General features: G+C 41.9%; 1 protein-coding gene and 1 pseudogene across 2 annotated transcripts in view; one reads left to right on the forward strand and one right to left on the reverse strand.

Moving 5' to 3' along the window:
• Nucleotides 1-19980, reverse strand: part of PIR121 (transcription activator) — a 312434-nt gene that overhangs the window by 39274 nt on the left and 253180 nt on the right. For both annotated transcript variants that reach the window (XM_087382159.1, XM_087382158.1), the window contains exons 24-28: nt 10271-10414; nt 10017-10104; nt 9714-9841; nt 6305-6515; nt 5908-6080 (exon numbers count right to left, since the gene is read on the reverse strand). In XM_087382159.1, the coding sequence (XP_087238285.1) occupies nt 5908-6080; nt 6305-6515; nt 9714-9841; nt 10017-10104; nt 10271-10414 (744 nt within the window). The remainder of the gene's footprint in view (nt 1-5907; nt 6081-6304; nt 6516-9713; nt 9842-10016; nt 10105-10270; nt 10415-19980) is intronic.
• On the forward strand, nt 17174-18297 carry LOC147895743 (uncharacterized; annotated as a pseudogene).

Consider the following 19980-nt stretch of genomic DNA (forward strand, 5'->3'; position numbering starts at 1 on the left):
AGGCATTTTACACTTTCATAATATCCGGAGATTCTTCCACCACCATGAGAGGGGCTTCCTGATATGCCACAGAGTATTAGCATATTGCTGAATCCATGGAGCAGGCTGAAGAAGCCTGTAGGCTTTGATGGAGGTCAGGGCAGGCAGAGAAACAGGATGAGAGCATGTAGCAGAGGGGTGCAATTGCCAATCCATAAGATTGTCTGTGTCAGCCACAGGGGGAACAGGTAGAAAAGGATGTAACAAATCAGCAATTTTCTTCCATATCAATCTATAGTGCATTCCCAATGCATAGGAAGCAGTGGCCTGAGGAAAGGATAAGACATAGCCCTGATTATCTACCACATCATGTATATATCTAATTCCCAATTTCATGAGATTGTATGCCCCAACACGTTCCTGTAAAGCAAGTGGAATGTCAAAGATGGCACTCCAATGAATACATTCTTTCCTCATTGAGTTTGTCCTCGAGCAATTGTCAGGAGCCCATTTGACCTTAGAAAGTACTTGTTTCCAGTCAAGTATCAGAGCAGTAGAGAAAGGACAGCTAGGTATCTTCCCTACAAATCTCCCAATGACAGCCTCCCAATGATCTGTAGTCCAATAACCATAAACAGAAGTCCTCATGTTGACACACATGGATCCTATCATACAAGTCCATGGCTGCTGTTGGCGGAAAAAAGTATGGAGCATAGTCGCCTTCCTTGCAAGTACATGATATCTTATATTGAGGATATTAAGTCCATGCATCCTAGGAGAGCACACCATTTCCATCTTCATCAGTCTCAATGCTTTCACAGCAGTTTTTGTCTTCCATAGCATCTCCATAGCTTGAGACATAAAGGCTGAAATATCTCTGGAGGACCAATGCAGCAAAGGCAAAAAGAACTGGACATAGGACATTACAATGGACTGTACTATTCTGAGCCTGACATGAAGTGCCCAAGTAGAAATTTTCCAGTATTGCAGTTTATGTTGAAGTCTTTGGAAGATCCATTTTAACTGCTGCTTCCTGGTGATATGCCATCCTATAGGATATCCCAAATGTCTGACTACATCTATGGAATGCACCACCTGACCTGGCCAAAGAATAGAATGCCAGTCACATTGGTTCAGGGGAAGCAATTTAGATTTGTCAAAATTGACATGCAATCCCGCTGCCAATCCATACAATGATAGAGTGGTCATACGCATGTGAACTTCTCGGGGAGAATTCTGTGGCATAAAGAAGGAATCATCAGCATATGCTTGTGTCAAAAAAGATGCAGCCCCAGAGATTTTAAGACCAGTCATTTGTCCTGTATTTGTAAGATGATCAAGATACATTAAGAGGGGATGGGTCGCAATGGCATAGAAGAGAGCACTAAGAGGCCAGCCCTGTCTAACTGATCTACCCAATGTCCATGACCGAGATAGATGACCCCCAAGAATGCACTGAGAAGTAGAGCCAGAATAAAGCCAGTAAACTGCATTTGCTATCTTTGGACCAAAGCCCAGCTTTATCATGATTTGAGAGATAAAATCCCATTGAACAGTGTCAAATGCCTTAGCAATATCTACCTGCAATATGAGCACATCTTGATGCGAGTACTTAGCATATTCAATTGTAGTCAATGCATTGGAGATATTGTCATGGATTTGTCTTCGCGGCACAAACCCATACTGATGAGGATGAAGGCCCGCATTTAGTATCCCGTGAAGCCTATACACAATCATTTTGGCAATGAGTTTGTAAACTACAGGCATCAAAGTAATAGGCCTCCAATCTGACATATGGTCACACAGATGTTTTTTGGGCACAAGTTTGACTATGCCATGCTTCCAAGAGTGCAGTAACTCATTTGCTTGCCAAGCAACATTGATCATTTGCAAGAGGACTTCTTTCAAATCATCCCAAAAAGAAATATAAAATTCCACCGTAAGGCCATCCCAGCCAGGGAACTTGTATTTGCCGAGGTGGAACAAGGCATTATCAAGTTCTGTATCAGTAAAAGGTCTCTCCAAGGTAACAGCATCATCCATTTCCACTATTTTAGAAACATATTGGAGGAATTCAGTCCTCGCATCAGTCATTTGATTTGATGGGGAACCAGGAGCACAGAACAATTTTTGGAAATAATTTTGGCATTCATCTTGGAGATCAGAGAAAGAGTGCGTCCAAGAGCCATCTAACTTCCTTACCCTTAGACATGAGTTTTTCTTTCGAGTAGCATGCAGGCCCTGGAAAAAGGCTTTTGATGAGCAGCCCTTATCCATGAGGGGCTTCATTCTTGCTCTAATCTGCCATTTGTGCAATTTCCTCTGATCATTAGCAGTCAATTTAATCCGAGCATGTGAAAGGGAATCATTTTCTGATTCAGAGAGAGGCCTTAAATGCGAAAATTCAGTCAATTGTTGTGCTGTCCTTTTTGCCCATTTAACCTCATTCCTTCATTTAGTCATATGCCAGTTTCCATACTCCCTAATGACATTCTGTATACGAGAGACAAAACTGTCCCAAGCATAATCCATGTCCTCCTGGGCATGCAAAGGCAAGGGATGAATTGCAAGTCTAATCATTTGCTGGAAATAGCGATGTCGGAAATAAGCCTGATTGACATGCAATAATCTACTGGAAAGGGGTGGCAAATCATCCAGTGGCATACCACGGTGTAGATTCATCCATAATGGGGCATGATTTGACAAGCCCAATGAGAAATCTACGAGGGGATGAGGGCTAAAATCTGCATATTGTTGTGGGTAAAACAAATACCATCTGTCAAGCCTTGCCCAGTGTGTGTAGTAAGTGCATTATGATGAAAAGTATATCCAGGCACTGACCCTTGGAGAAGCAGCCATACTTCAGCCTGCACAGAAAGAAGCATGCTATCCCATTTCTGCCTTTCCAATGATAGCATATGAGATCTTGAAGTGGTGTTACCTCTTGGCAGAGGGGAATTACTAAAATCTCCACAAATGAATGCATTAGATCTCCATTGATATTTGCTTAAAGAATAAAGAAGCCCTCATGGCAGAGGTCTGGGAGGCATAGACTGATGCAAACTCAAGAATATCACCATTGACATTACAATGTATGACCATCCATCTGCCACTGCTGTCATTGAAGGCTTATTGAGGCTCCATAACCATTATGCATACCCCTGAGTAGGTAGTGGTACCAGCATAGTATATGTCATAACCGCCAAAATAATCATGATGACCAACCTTAGAGTGTTGATTATGCTCTTGCAAACAAACAATATCTGGCTGCATTTTATGTACATAATTCCATAAAAGCCTCCACTTTGAGACATTGCAGAGGCTCTGTACATTGTATGTAAAGCACTTAAGTGTTTGATGCATGAAAAAGGTATATATAGTAAAGTATAACTATAGAACAAGATGTCAGAGAGGCAAAGCCTCTGCCTGCATGGGCTGCGTTCCCTCATGATCCATGAAAGAAATAGCATTCTCCCCTTCTTCAAAATCACATATGGGGATGCCCTTCTTCAAAACCCCCACCCAATTTTGAAGGACAGGAGCTGAAGTAGAAGCTTGTCCTGGTGAGGGAGAAGAAGCATCCCATTGACGAGATTGAAAGGGGCGTTGCTTCAATACAACCACCTTCTTAGGCTGTTGAAAACCATCCCGATCAGTTCCCGCAGATTTCTTTATCTTCTCTTTTTCTTTATCTTTTCCTTTTCCAGCAAGTGATTGCATCTGATTAATTGGTTTGGCATTCTTTGCTCCATTTCTATTTGCTGTCTTAGCTTGCAAATTCTCATTCTTTTCCCGTGTTTGGGGCAGCAAGGCATTAGGAGGGGGTTGATGCAGAACCATTGGGCATTCAGAGGCTAGATGCCCAAACTTGTGGCAGGCAAAATAAGCTCCTGCAAACACACCCCATTTCAATTCAAAATATTTTTTTCCCAATTGCACTCCCTCAACTTCCACTGCAATAGAAGGAGGGGTAGGTGTATCAGTGTCCCAGAAAATGCAGAACCTGTTACGGTTTCCCATAGGGCGTGGAGGACAAATGACCTGTCCCAAAGAAGCAGCCAGGCCAGGCAATTCTTCATGCATATAATCCGGGAAGTTAACAACCTCAACCCATACAGGACAATGATGTCATATAAGACTTTGATAATCCTTATTTGGGGACCAAGGCATAGTATGTACCATCTGCTTCCCGTAAAAGAGGGGAGAAAGCTCAAGTAGCCTCTGCTTGCACAAAGCATCTGATAAATGCACCTCGTAAAAGCCTCTAGATGCAAAATAGACTCCCTCTACAAAGCATCCTCCAAGGATGGACTTAATCCACTGTGCAACATCACTAGTTGCTAGGATTCTTCCTGGAAAGAAAATTATTACCGCGGTTTGAGATAGCTCCCTGAGAGGATTCACGAGGGATGGCAATTTCAATTTGTATGAGACCTCTGGAACTGGTTTGCCCCATTCCTATCGTGACTGCTGAAAGTCATCCTTAAGTGTATCAAACACGTATTGAGCTTCCATAGTAAGTTCATCATCTTGTGATGCAGGCTGTGAAGGACGGCGCTTGGCATCTGCGGGTCTTTCTTTTCGAGCATATGTACAAACATCCGAACCTGAAGCCATGATTGAAATACGGCAAGGCAAGAAAGACTATACGGAGAAGTATAGAGTGAAAGAAAAAGAGACAGAGAACTGTACGAAAAAGCACAGGAGGAAAACCATGAACAATACGGAAGAGGTACTGGATTGTACGGACAAGGCTGGACTGTACGGAAATACCAACGGGACTGTACGGAAGAGGCTGGATTGTACGGAGATGCTGACGGGGCACGGAAAGGACTGCGCTTCTACTACACACACACACACACACACGTGACTCCCCTAGATGCACACATGCACCTTAGAGCAAGGCCTTGATCACATTTATCCCAACATTCTCTTCCTTGTTAGTGATATAGTTCCCCTCCGTTTTCAGTTTAAGTTTTTACTTCTTCAACTTCCTTCACTGCCCATGGTCATAAAACACGTTCTTGTCTTGCTATTCTTGTCAACCTTTGATTTCTATGGCCAGCGTCCTGAATCTTGTCGCTCGTGCAACCAAAGTTACTTTTGCATGATTGGACCTGTCTCTGGATGCCAAAACAAAGAAAATTTGCAGCCTAATCAGGGCAAAAGTGTGAGCCTCTGCACTTTATCTCAAAAGCAACAAGCTTTCAATGCAGGTTGGCAAGTACATTAATCCATGAGGCCAGACATGAGAAGAACGACATAAACATAGAGGGAAAAGGCATGCTCCAGTCTAATGCTTGAACAACTCTCAGGTCTTGCATAGAAAGAAAGAACACATTAAATAGTCTAGCTTGAGTAAGCCAGTTGTGTAAAACATAGAAACTGAGACACACATGTGCGTGCGCACACGTGCACACACACAACATACATTAGAACTTCAAAGTATGATCTCGAAACGAGCATCAGGTTCTTTCTTCGCCAAAAATAAGTCCATGCTTAAAGAATCTTTTCAGGCCACTGCTCTGAGGTGGACCCTAAGTTCCTTGTGAAGCAACAGCAGGCAGAACCTGCAGTCCTTATAGCAAAGGATGACGGAAACTTAAATTTACCCTGTTTTTAATCTATCACACATTCAAAATATAGAAGCATACAAATGATCTGACACAAAACAGAAACACTGACGCTCTGTAATCCACTTGTCACTTGAATCCATATAAAATTTCTTATTCGACAAAATAACTCTTCGTCTTAAAGACAAGGGACTTCTGAAATCTTATGCAGCCATTTGCAAGATCCCAAAAAAAGGCCAGATTCATACACAAACAAGTCAAAAAGCAAGCGATCTTGATAAGAGTTCAACAACAAAGCTGACAAACAGCAGTTCACTCTTATAGTGCATTATATTTGTAAGGTCAAGAAACATACAAATTGCATCCCGCTGTAAATTCGATGAAACTCCTTGGACGACGTTATTTCTATAAGTCCTGTTTTGGAAACAGAACTCCACTTGACACGCACTGTATCCAATGTTTTACTGAGAAATTCAAGAGTGTAGTCCAGAATACTGCCCGAATGTATTCTCTTCAAGTACAGGGCATCTATAGCAGCACAAAGCCAGCATCTGTCAGTTTTACGTTAACAAATGACAGTTCAACAGTGTTCCAGTTTATCTTCATTTAGATATGACAGTTTTCTAAAATTTAAGTTTGCTTCACAGTTTATTGTCCATGAAGTATTTCGAAAAAGCATAACTAGCAATGGTGGTTTAATTTACAAAATGTACTCTATTGAATCTACCAGAAAACATGATTGGCTCTCTCACCTGCAAGTTCTGCATGCTTGGATAGTGTAAGGAATGATGTAGGGTACAGACAGGCTGGATGTGAAAGGATGGCATTTGTTGCTTGCTTGAAGAGGCTCACTATGGGGCTGCTTCTATCATCTGTTAGTACTTGTTGGATCTGGCCATCACCACCAGGGATTAAACCCAACAGAGGAGCTCCTTGCATGAATTGTTCTGTCTCCGCTTCTTGCTGCATCAGGTTTCAAACAAGGCACGTATACTATTCAGACATTGCAAAGTCACATCTTAGTGCATAAGAAGCTTATACATTGATCCGTTATAAGCATCAAAACATCATAGCAATGATCAATTTGTTATAAGTATCAAAATAAGAAGCCCAAGTTATGCAAGTAAATCACGTCCTTCAAAAATGGTATCAAGTCTTTGTCAATGATGCAATCTCAACATGATGAAATATAATGTGCATAGAGCACTACCAATACAAAATGCTGAAATGGCACAAAGTACTAATCCATGATTGGTGCCATGAGGGTTTCAGCTTAATACGAATACACTCATAGCACACACATTTGCACAGCAGGGCCATTGTGTGTTTTGTACCCTCCTCTTGTTTCCTTATCACAATAGAGGAGGGCATGCAATGAATATTGAGATTGGAGTATTTTTGGAAGCAATGTGTTGGAACCATCTATCCATGTCCTTGATGTGTCGACATTGTCCTTGAGCCTTGTGCCTCACAGTCTAATAGAAGGGAGTGCTTTATTTGCACTATATTGCAATGTGCTATTGGAGAAAAGTTACACATACAAACTATCAGCAAGACACTTTTTTTAGTGAAAACTTTGATTGATTATATTACAAGAATAGTCACCTCAAAAAAGAGGCGCTTAGGATTGAGATGGCACCATCAGCCCCAATCCTTTCTTTTTGGCTATTGAGCTTTTCATGCATTGCATGGTGTATCCCGTATGGAGCTTGCTCTAACGGTTTTCTTTAATACTTAATAGAAGTCTCTTTTGCAAAAAAATAAAATAAAAGGAGGCGCTAGAAAATACATCAACTGAACATCCTGAGCAAGACACACACACACACACACATGTGACTAGCAGCCAATCACTTTGATGCATGTGGTATATAAGCTCATTTCCAAATGTTGGTATTGCGAATCACATATTTTAAATATAGGCTTGCATCCTATGCAATATGGGTTTGTGCCTCACAGACAGATCATGGATAGCATCGCAAATGCTTATGCTTGTATTGGATATGCTAAATACATGCATCACGATGTTTTGATCATGAAAATTGTCACGAGGGCGTGAGTTTTGCACTTACATGTCAGCAGGACCCTGGAGAGCGAAGGGGCAGAGCCTCGGGGTGTGGGTGTGTAAGATTTTCCCCCTAGGAATTAATGCCTTGGGGGTGAATTGGTGATTAGGTCCTGAAGTGTGTGGTCATGCATTGGGCCTGAAGTGTGTGGTCATGCATTGGGCTGCTAGTAACAACTCCCAGGTTTCATATAGGTGTTTGCATTCATATGGATGCCTAGGGTCACTTGGGGGTGAGAGCGGAGCCCAGCAGGGCTGTGAGAGAGAGAGAGAGAGAGAGAGAGAGAGATTTATTAACGTTTGCAAACGGCCAAAAAGGTCTATGAGACCAAGTCTGATTCACAATATGAGAAAGATTTCTAGGTAGGGGAACTAGAGGTGTCTAGCACGCCTTGAAAGATCTACTCAAAAACTGAGATTTAAGACAAAAATACACACTGGTTTTGTGTGTGCCACCCCTCAGGGGGGTCCTCTCAAAGTATCAGTCATGAGCGATCTAAGCTCTACAAGGATTGGACTAAGGTTCCACTGGGAATCTTGGCGTCTTTGAAACAAATCAAAGATTTTTTGTTGTTTCCCTTTGCTCCACTCCATAGGAAAAACCGGTAGATGTTATGAGGTAGTTTGATGCTATGACTGTACTGTGAATGGGGCGGGCAAGAGCTCACTGGTCCTGAAGCCAATATCTCTAAGAATGAGCTTAGGATCCCATGTCTTATGGCGTTCACTTGATATTCTCCTGGGAAGAAGAAATCTGCGATCGGCGTTGTGTCTGGGTGCAAGTCCCATAAATATGGATCTATGTTTCGTTACAAAAAGAGCAGTGCAGCATAGCACTCGTTTCGGTAATAAATCATCTGACTTAGTCTAGAAATCCTTAGTTGGACCTGAGCAATATCTGCCACATATCTCCTTAGTACCTGGAGCATCTGATTATATCAACAGATGTAGCCTTTGATGGAGTCAACTTCAAATACTACAAGCAATGGCAATCGATTAAAATCGATGACTCAATCTGAAGAGACACAAAACAAAGAGACATCGATAGTGTGCAAAGTAATTTGGTTGAGAAGATTACTGGATAAATCAGAGTATCTCGATGGTTAAATACCAGCAACATTACATTGTGACAATCATCAATGCAAGCAGTGGTAACAAATCCAATATTTTATTCAAGGATAGATGTACTAAAGTCAAAGGCTATACAAGAAAAGGTTCACAATGGAATTATTGCTGCAGCTTCGGCTTTGAATAGATGAAGGCATCAGTACATTCTTAGTGCAACGATCAACACTTTTTAACCCCATATTCTAAATCTTGAGCTAGATCAACTTCGCATGATCTTGAAGGGAGGTGTTGATCCCATATTCTTCATCTTTGGGTTAAAGTGAACTTCAAAATGCTGATCTTGAAGGCAGGTGTTGACTCTTCAGGATGCAATCCCAACATTATAGAATCTAATGTTAGAATCTAATGTGCATAAATCACTAACAAATACAAAGTGCTAACATGGCAGAGGGCACTACTCCATAATTAACTGCTGATGACACCATGAGAGTCTTGTATATATGTTCATACAATAATAGTAGATGTACATTGTAGGACTATTGTGTGCATTGTAGGGCTATTATTGTATATATGTTCATACAAGAATAGGAGATGTACATTGTAGGGCTATTGTGTACTGTGTGTTCCTTCACTCGTCCTTCATTCCGTTTCTCTTTCTTTCTCCAAATTGTGTCGGAACAGAGCATGCGATCGCTATTTCCATTGTTGTGTGGAGAGAAAATAGTTAAACTTGTTCTTTAGTTTCATCTTCCACTTTGTGCGACTTTGCTTTAACTTGCAAGATGTACAATATTTATGAGGACGATCATGACATATGATATTCAATCCATAGACTCTACATATGATCAAGTGTGCTAAAACCTTGAGTCTTACCTCGATGCTTAAAATTCCCTATCACAGTCAAATATCTAGTCCAGTATTAACAATGATCTGAACTACCACATAGTGCCCAGTAAATGTCAATTTTTGCAAGTCGGTAGTGAAAAAAGATCAGTTTTACTGAAACAAAAAATCAGAGGTCAATTCCTTACTATGGCTGTGTCGAAAAGGCCCATAAGAAAGATAAGGCTGCCAATTTCTCTTAGGCACTGCAATACCTCAGCTTTCCCCTCATAATTTGTTATCCACTGAAGTTGCTCCTGGAAGCTGGTCAGGCATGCTGGGACAAAGCCATACAAAACACACCATTCCATTATTTCTGTTCCTCTTACATTCAATATGTGCAGCTACCATCACATTTAATGTCTTCAAAATAGGACCTTTCTTCAAAGGTCAATTAAGTGCTTTTGATTCAGTCAATAAATAATTGCAGGCAAAAAATTGCACAGTAAAACCTGCAACACCACCATCAGCTGCAGGGATAGAGATAGACTTTGGTAGTTCTCCACGAAGGTCAGCAATTCTGGGTTCCAAAGCCACAATCTGTTACAATAGACCTCTTATCTGTTAGTTTATAGAAAAGCATGCAGGAGCGTACTTCTATCATGCTTTTATTTTAAATGGCAATAACTCCAGATCCCACTTGTTAACGAACTGTATAATCAACAAATAAAGGAAGTTTAGTTTCAATGATCAAGAAAGGATAAACCTTCTGAGAAAGGAGATCAAGCACTGCCCGTATCAGCCCAGGAATGGAAGAAGGGCCCAGCAGCTTTACAATTGCAAATACATGAGGCAAGCCAAAAAATTTACTGTGCAATTGTGACAGGGCTGCATATGCAATGTTCAAATCCTGTCATGAAAAATTCTCATCAGTCATGGACCAAAAATAAGGTTTCTTTTCTTTCATGAGGAAGGGATCCTTCTTTAAAAATATCTAGAGTAGAACAGTAAAACTGTGCCTATGGCTGGCAGTAAGGATGACCTAACATTATTATTCACCATACCCTGGTTGAAGAGTTTCTTAGTTGAGAGTGAATCAAGAAAACCAGTAAATATGTTGTATGACAAAACACAAGACATATCATACTTTGGTTGTATATAACTCTCACTGCACAAGATAGAATTCCCATGACGATAGGAAGTAAAATGCCTGAGCTATGTATTGTAACAGCGTTATGTGACCAAGCTCTAAAGAAAGAAAGCATGATGTTAGGAGTGCATCACTGCCATGCATTGTCTAAAGAAACCATACTGTACCTAGATGCCTCTAAAACCATAGTTAAGTTAACCCATTACGATGCTAGATTGAGATGCTAAATTATCAAGGAGGTCAGCCGAACTCCATTTCCAAATATGGAATGTTGCAGGATTACCCACGTTTCCCAGAGAGTCTTAATTCTATACCAATGTTCAATATAATTTTTTGTCATTGGAGATATCCACATTTTCTACCATGTCCTCCAATGTCTGTATAACTGTGTTATGCAGCATCAGGCAACACACCAGGTCGCAGAAAGTGACAAAATTTAACAGGATACTACAAAGGGATTGTAGGGAAATGAATAGCACAACATTAATAGAATATGATCGTATTAAGGCAGCAAATTTCGGAGGCCGCCGTCTATATGAGCTCGCAACGTTTTTAATGTGTTACATCATGGACGCAGCTCCACCATGCAACAAGAATTACCTTCAATCAACAGATAGCCAAGTAATGATAGAGGTGATACTTTGCCTTTCTAAGATAACAAATTTAGCTGCAGATGTTGCTTTTGGTACTAGAAGAAAATGTTATTCTTCAGTTCCAATAAAAAAGTCAGGGGCCATTGCTGGGATTGTCTGTTTCACTAGAACAACCACACCAGAAAAAATGCTCTCCTGCATTAAAAATATCATAGCCAGCAAAATGCCCATTCTAGGAGATCAATGTACCATCCGGATGTATCACATCACTGACCAACTGTATCCCTTTAGATGAAATGAAGTAAGAGTGTCTGGGTTCTTGCAAAGCAAAGGGAGGATCAAACACCATTGACCAATGCGACTTTCAGCATGCAAAGAATTGCCCTCTAGGGAGGTGTGGCCTTGGCATTTGAGATGAGAGAATTTATTTTCAATCTGAAAGCATTGTACAATGTAGAAGCAAATGGGCAACCCTTAACTTTGCCATCAATGTGTCCCAAATAAAATCTCATTGATTTGGATGCCAGTGCCCAAAAGAATAAGTAGTTAATTGTGAGATCAAACGACACAGCATAGCAGCCCAAGGCTGATTACCTTGCAAAAATTCCAGCACCATCTTTCCCTTATGTGCCAAAATGTGAATGTATTAAGACCACCATGCATTTTTGGCGAACAGAGGCACTCCATAGAAAGTAATCTAAGGCTCTTACGGCCATGCCTGGAGCACCAGAAGGTCTGCATAAGAGTGGACAAATCCTTCCTAGCAAACATCATCAGAGGCAAGAAGTGATGGAACAACAGCAAGGACACAATGGACTGAAGCCACCAAGATCCTATAATCATGCCACCATCTCCATGAATCTCTCAATCACACCTGGAACCTTCTACAACCAAACCAAGTCACACTAACCAACACACAACCCTTGGTACACATTATATCAATTTGTCCTTCATTCCCCCCCACAAATTGATGACCTCATCCCTCAGCAGTAGTACATGGGATGCTCCATGGCTTGCCCACCATCATGTAGCAACACATATGGCCCCAACCTGTGACTCCTTCCTAGGACTCTTGGTTTACAACTAGAGGATTAGATAATGACTATGTATGGATATACCCATGGGTCCAACAATGTAAAACCTCAAACAAAGGGCTAACAATCATTTAAGGATGGACTATCCATGGCAAAGAACCATTATTGACCACACACACAAACAACTATATGGGTCATTACTTCTCATCAAGATTGACTTGGGTGGTGAAAGCAGTCAGAGCTGTAACATCCTCTACTTCTTCTTCTTCTTCTCTCTGCTTCTTCCACAAGGTTTGTTGAACATTTCTTCTTTGCATAGCACTCTTTCTCAAAATATCTAGGTTTTCCACAAAAGTTACACTTCATCTTGCTCTTGCTAGTGGATCCCCTGAAGTTGCTTTTGGCCAAATATGCCCCATGTTCTTTGTAGTCATTTCTTTGTTTGATTTTTCTTTCCTCTTCAAAGAGGGATGCCTCAATTTTCACCAAACTAATCTTTGGTATATTGGTGAGAGTAGTGACAATAGTGCCGTATTCCTCAGTTAGGCTTTTGAGTAAGATAGCAATTACAATGTCATCATCAAGATCAAACTTGATGCTAGCTAACTGAGTCAGTATGCTCTTCATGGAGTTTAAATATGAAGAGATGGATTCTCCTCTATCCAATTTCAGATCAAAGAATTTGATGAGCAAGCTAAACTTGGAACACTTTTCCTGTGCTCCAAAGACAAGCTCAAGATGACTCCATGCAGCATGAGCAGTCTCACAGCCATCAATGTGGTGGATAAAAGAATCACTCAATCCAAGAGCAATTATGACTAGTGCCTTTTCATCCTCAGGTAACCATGATCTCTTCTTCCTTGGTATTGAGTTTCTTTTCCTTTCCATTAGCAATATTCCAGATTCCCTTTTTCATGAGAATAAATTTCAGTTTGGTCTACCAAGTATGAAAACCCTCTCCCTCAAACTTATCTATCTTTGAAGAGCTAGCCATTGGGAAGGTCTTACCAACAATGGCAGTGTCTATTCCCGTACAATGCCACTCAAACAAGTATGACTATACAATCATCCCCATAAAAATAAATGACAATAAGACTTGGAGATTTCATAGCTGAATAATGCTCAGTCACAACACTGATTTGACAGATTAGCAAACTAAAACAGATATAAAACTAAAATTTGGCTGATCAATAAACAACAGAAGTCAAATTTTGACTGAGATTTTTGAGTTTTCCCCAAAATGAGAGATCTGTAGCCGTAGGCCGAAATTGTGGAGGTAGAGAGCAGCAAACAAGGGACTTTTGGAAGCAAATGAAAGGATCCACTGAGAACAACTTCTAGCAGGAAGGAGAGACAAAATAAAACACAATGTCGCCCAAGAGAAAACCGCCTATATTTGGAAGAAAACAGACTGCAACAGCTCGACTATAGCACCATTAGAGCTCAAAAGTCCCCCCAAAAAGATGAAGAATCTAGGAGAATCTAGGGGAATCAAAGAGGACTCAAGGAGGATGGGCGTGGCTCTGATACCGCATGATGGAACAACAGCAAGGAGACGATGGAATGAAGCAAATGAAGATAGTTTATTCAAGAGTGGAGAGCCCAATAAAAACTCCTCGTTAATCGAGAAATTCTCAGGGAGCAATTTCCCAACTTGGCAGACAAAACTCAGGCTTCTTCTTATGCGAGAAGGCATATGGAATATCACCAATGGCAAGGAGCCAAAACCCCAAAGTGATGATGCTAGAATCAGTTGGTGGGAGAACCAAAATGATAAAGCAATGGCTATCATACACCCCCCTGTCTCCTAACTGGGTACATGGAAATAAGTGGAGCCTTTTATAGGACAAGGCACACAAAATGACAAATTATTACATCATTTTAGGGGGACTACCCAAGGCAGAGTACCCAACACACATGACTCTAGAAAGCCCACTCTTCATCTATCACCTCATGGAGGGATAGACCACAAACAGTAGCAGTGCAGGCTTGTTCCTCAGGTCCAGAAGGTGTAGCTTCATCGTCTTTGTCCTCGCTCTGCTCCGCAACCAGATTGGCATGTTCTTTGGTTTGTACCTTTGCCATTTGGATGGCCAAGCTTCTGACAATAATTTCCTTTAAGAGGTTTTCCTTTCTTCTTGGGCTTATTCTTGAGAAAGAATGCTTTGCCAGATTCAAAGGAAGATTCTGATTTCTCTGTAAGCCTACGGTCCTCATCAATGAGATGAGCTACCATATCCTTAAAGCTCATATTGCGGCTGACTCTTAGGACAGCAAGGATCTCATTGTACTTGAAAATGTCTTCAATACTTGAGAGAAGTACAGCAACTTGATCATCATCTTCAACAATGGCTCGGATGGCAGATAATTGTTGGAGAATTGACCCAAGATTGCTCAAGTGTTCATTGAAGGTTTCAGTTTCCTTCATCTTGAGCTTGAAGAGTTTTTGTTTGAGAAATATTTTGGAATTATTGATCTTATTTCCAAACAAATTCTCTAATTTTTCCCAAACGTCATTTGCAGTCTTATCAAAATCCACATGGTGGATAAGGTTGTCAGCTAAAGCTCTTTCCTTTATCAGGCCTGGCCGAGTTCCAGGATGTTGGTGTACTCCCTAGACCTATGAGTTGGTCATGCATCCATGCTCAGATTTGAGTCTCTGATCACGTTGACACCTAAGCCATGAGAGAGCTTGGTTCAACCTCTGAATTATGCTCAGCTGTTAGCCTCTGAGATTGCCTGGGATGCACAGTCTGGATGATGTCATAGTTTCTCACCCTAGCTCCGAAGGGGGGTTTGTTGGAATCGGAGTCCTAGTGTGTGTGGTCCTAGAGTCCTAGGAGTGTCCTACAGTTGTGTGAGTGTGAAGAGTCTTGAGGCAACTTGTGCCACCTCATGTGGTAGGTGTGATTCCTCCCCTAGATTATAGGATCTAGATTCTCTTGTGTGTGACCTCATCTATGAGGTGTCAGTGTGGGAAGATAAGGCTTGCCCAGCCTATAAAAGAGGCTATGTACTTGCTGTGACAACACAGTCTATCAACATCAGTTCGTGCCTCAGATCTTGTCTCTCACCCTCTCCCCATTTTTAACACCCCCTTCCTCCACTCCCTTCTACTCTCTCAGCCCCCTTCAACCTCCCATTCTCTCCACTCTCTCCATCTTCTCTTAGTCCACTTCTCTCAGTCCCCCCTTCTTCTCAATGGCTCCTCCCCGTGGCCTCGACCAAGACCACAAATCCGAGTGGTGGAAGGAGGTGACACCTGGACGCATCTATGACAAGTCAAAAGGAAGAGCATGAAAGTGGAATTGTCCCTATTGTGGTGAAGAGAAATCTCGAAGCTCAGACCAAGTGCATAATCATTTATTGAGAATAAAGAATGGAGGCATTAATTGTTGCCTTGGAAATATTTCAGCTGCATATACCACACATTTTTAGGCACTTGCAGATAAGTTGGATGCCCACATAGCACGAAAAAAGGTGCTTGATCCTCGTGGTCGAGCACGGGCAGCCCCACATGCTAGTGCAACAGCTTCTCCATCTGCTTCTATTTCTAGCTCCTCCTTTGAGTCTATAGCTTCACAGGCATATATGGGGACTCGCACTTCATCATCCCCTAGCCCGAGAGTCGTGCAGGCTAGCCTTGTGGCCTCATGGCATCCTCAGAGCAAGGCACAGGTAGATGCTGCAGTAAGCCGATTCTTTTATGGAGCAAATGTACCCACAACAAAAGCCCGCAATCCTTACTTCATCGATATGGTGAAGGAGATTGCAGCCTTTGGACCTAGTTACATTCCTCCCACATGTGAGGCCCTGCACACCACAATTTTGGCAACAGAGAAGACCGCCATAGAGCAGGCTTCGGCTCCCACCAAAGACATATGGGTTAAATGTGGTGTCTCATTGATGGGAGATGGATGGAGTGAAATTGGGAGCTGCCTGGAAAGATACCAAAACCAGCCACAACACCCAGAAAGCTCCAGAAAATCAGGTCTAAATCTCCTACACAGCCTGAAAGCCCGAAAAAGGCAAGTTGCAGTTCACCCGGAGCAGCTTGGTTAGGTCCAGAACTCCTAGAACAGCCCTAGAACCAATCGCAGGCACCTGGAACAACCAACCTAGTAGAAATCGCCACCTGCAACAGACTCCTGGATCAATTGCGATTTGCTTTGGCAGGCCTTGGATCACATGGAACTGGCCCCTGGGTAAAAACAAATTCCCCTGGCATGCTCTGGAACACCTAAAACTAGCCCCTGGGTAAAAACGAATTTCCCTAGCAAGCCCTGGATCACCTGAAACTGGCCCTTGGGTAAAAACGAATTTCCCTGGCAAGCTCTAGAACACCTGAAACTGGCCTCTGGGTAAAAACGATTCCCTGGCAAGCTCTAGAACACCTGAAACTGGCCCCTGGGTAAAAACGAATTTCCCTGGCAGGCCCTGGATCACTTGAAACTGGCCCTTGGGTAAAAACGAATTTCCCTGGCACGCTCTGGAACACTTGAAAGTGATGATCTGGCTCCTCTGGAACTGATTTGGCCAACTGCGTCCAAAAGAAGGGCTCCCTCCCCCTTCTAAAGCCCTAGGCTCCAAAAAGCATTGTTTTTTAATTGCACCATTCTTTTGGCTCCTAAAAGCAGTTTTTTAATTGCACCACTCTTTTGGCCCCCCTATTGCACACTTTGGCCCTAGGAATTAATTGCCTAGTAAGTGCGCGCACATTCACTATTTACGAGGGCCCACTAGGAATTTTAATTCCCCAAGTCCCGCCCCATGGCCAGACCCTCGCGTCCCAGAGGCTCAAGGCAGTCGCACGCAAATTACAGGAGTCGCAAATCAAAAGTCCCAAAATTTCACGTCCTCGTGACATCACCTCACCTTCACTCCTTGGGCTGAATAATCTCTTGAAGGATATTGATAACTTGGATTGGGTCAACCCTACCATTGATATGGGTAATCATGTTGTATTTTTCATCACTCGCCATCACTACATTTTGGCTATTTTCGTAAGATACCTCCCAAAAAGAATCTCTTGAAGTATTCCAACACACGCTTTCCTTATAATTTCATCATGTTGAAGCAGGGCTTTTTAAGTTGAAATCTCAATTGAGGCAGCTTGTTGTTTCCCCTGACTGGGATGCATGGCGTGAACGTAACTATGCAAGGGCTCAAAGACTTAAGTCCATTGTCTTGGATGACCTCTTTTGGGATGATGTTCGCCTTCTGCTTCAGGTTACAAAGCCAATTCTTTGATGTTGAGGCTTGTTGATGGAGATGGTCCTTGTATTTGGAAGGTGTATGAAGGGATGGATAGGATGACTGAGACCATTCAAAGTATACATGCTTTGTATGCTTGGAGGAAGGAGGAGTTGAGGACCCTGGCAACCTCTCGCGAGACAGAATATCATTCACCTTTGGAGGCTGCAGCCTTTGTTTTGGATCCGGAATTTCAAGGGAAGGGGCAAGAAACAAATAAAGAGGTGGTGCAAGGATGGCAGAAGATATTGAGACGACTTGTCTCAAGTTCAGATGATAGGAGAAAAGTGGGGGAGGAGCTGTCATATCATAGGCAAGGAAAAGGGTTGTTTGGTTTGGAAGATGCACATAATGACAGGTTCAAGATTTCCTCCGTTCGTTGGTGGGAGGACTCTGGGGCAGATATTTCATTATTGCAGCGTTTGGCCATTCGTATACTCAGCCAAGGAGCTAGCTCTTTACGCATTGAGCGATTGTGGAGCAATTTTGGAAACATTGCATCCAAAAATAGGAACATGCTTAGGGTTCTAGAGGCAAATGATCTTGTATTTGTTAATGCAAACTTGCTTTGCTTAACAAGTTCAGGGCCGAGTGCACTCCTGAACCACACCTTGGATTTAAACCTGATGAGGACTCTGACAGTGATGCAACAGATGACGCTCCTCAGCATGAGGATGATGAGGACCAGGACCAAGATCACGATGATGAGGCCCAACAGGCTGAGGGAGAGGCCTCCATTGCTATGCTACCTTCACACCATTAGGGCTGACTCTCTTTTTTTCTATACACCATATACTTGACTCGAGAGTCTGGAGTCCTATTTTGTATTGAGGCCTTCAAGCCTGAGGCATTGCCTCCCTTTTTTGTACTTCGCATATTATATGCTATCGGATCTATAGTATTCTACAATCTACTACGCTTTATTCACATTGCAAACATGTATATTTCTATTTTGAGTATTCTAAGAGTGTCTTTAAATGTCTAAAGCTGAAATGGAAAGTTTAGAGTTGCTAAAAGTGGTTTTCTTTATTTTTATATGAATTGATGACACGTCATATGAAGTGGCGTTCCAGTTCCTGTTCCCCCTTCCCAAAACATTCCCATTCCTTGGTAGCTATGAGGTAAGTGGACCCTAACCTTGGCTGCCTGAGGATTTGATATTTTTTTTCAATATTGTGTTTCTCAAAATCAATATTATTAAAAATTCTTAATTTTAGTGGAGATTTTTGCAAACTCTAGTTGTTGCATTTTTTAAGATTTCTTAAACATTTTTTCTTTATATGCTTCCCTATTTTTTCTTTTTATCCAATTGATGGAATTAATTGTATGGCTCAATTATTGATGGGACTTTTTAATTTAAATACATACTTTGATTTCCCAACTAGCCTTTCGTCGGGCTAGTGCCATACAATTAATTCACATGAATTGGATAATTCTTTAGCATGGATAATCCCTAGTCATTTTGTGATCCGTCTTATTTTTTACTAGCTTTTATATCTATTTTGCAGAAGTGGTTTACACATTTACTATAAGGATCATTTTTTCATTTTGAAACTTATCATACAAATCCACTTTTATTCACATATTATCAGTAGGTGGGGAGTAATTTCCACATGGTGGGCTTACTCCCCACCATGTGGTCTTTCTCTCTGGGTTAGGGGTGGGCCACACACACACACACACACACACAATAATTTTGATAAGTAAAACTATCTTTCACACACAAACACTTATTTCTTTACAATTCCTATATGTCCATAAAGTCCATAGTGCCCAGTAGCGAACCCAAACGAAGAAAAGATGAAACTCCGATCTGCATGAATGAAACCCAAATAGCAAGAAGATCTACCCAAACGGAACAAATGGGAATCTTGCTTGCAGGTGCTGCCGAAGCAGATTAAAAAACTCACGAGATCACAGACAATGCCAAAACAAGTGAGGCACAGTCTCCGAAGAAGCAGAACATCTGTGGCAAAGTGTAGGAGCAATGTGTCGAAGCGGTACTTTATAGACCCAAAGTTCATGTAATCTTTTCCTCCACCACTTGGCTGGGCGATGCATTCGCCAAACAGAATCACCTCTCTCTGAAACCCAAGGTTAAGGCAAAAGGATTTTATACAATGCAGGTACAGTAATCTGAGATAGCCTCAAAGGACGAGAAGAGGACCCTGGAGAAGTCAAAGTCCAATCTTCCAGCCAATCCTGGAGTTCCAAAGGGTGGAATCGGAACAAAAGGCAAAAGCATACAATTAATTTGTCGCCACAAAGGATGATAATGAGAGCCCAATCCATATGTAGTGGCTGCTAGAGAAAAGGGGAGCACAGTATCAGCATCATCTATAACATCACTCAAGAAGCAAGCGGGAGACAAAAGGGGCAGCCATGCAAAGTGCCATCAGTGCAGGCAAAAATGAAATCCCATTGATCGAGTTGCCAATGACCAAAC

This window comes from Dipteris shenzhenensis, chromosome 12, assembly GCF_047967505.1.
Source record: "Dipteris shenzhenensis isolate YYH24624 ecotype China chromosome 12, Dip_SZ_1.0, whole genome shotgun sequence".
Classification (NCBI taxonomy): Eukaryota; Viridiplantae; Streptophyta; class Polypodiopsida; order Gleicheniales; family Dipteridaceae; genus Dipteris; species Dipteris shenzhenensis.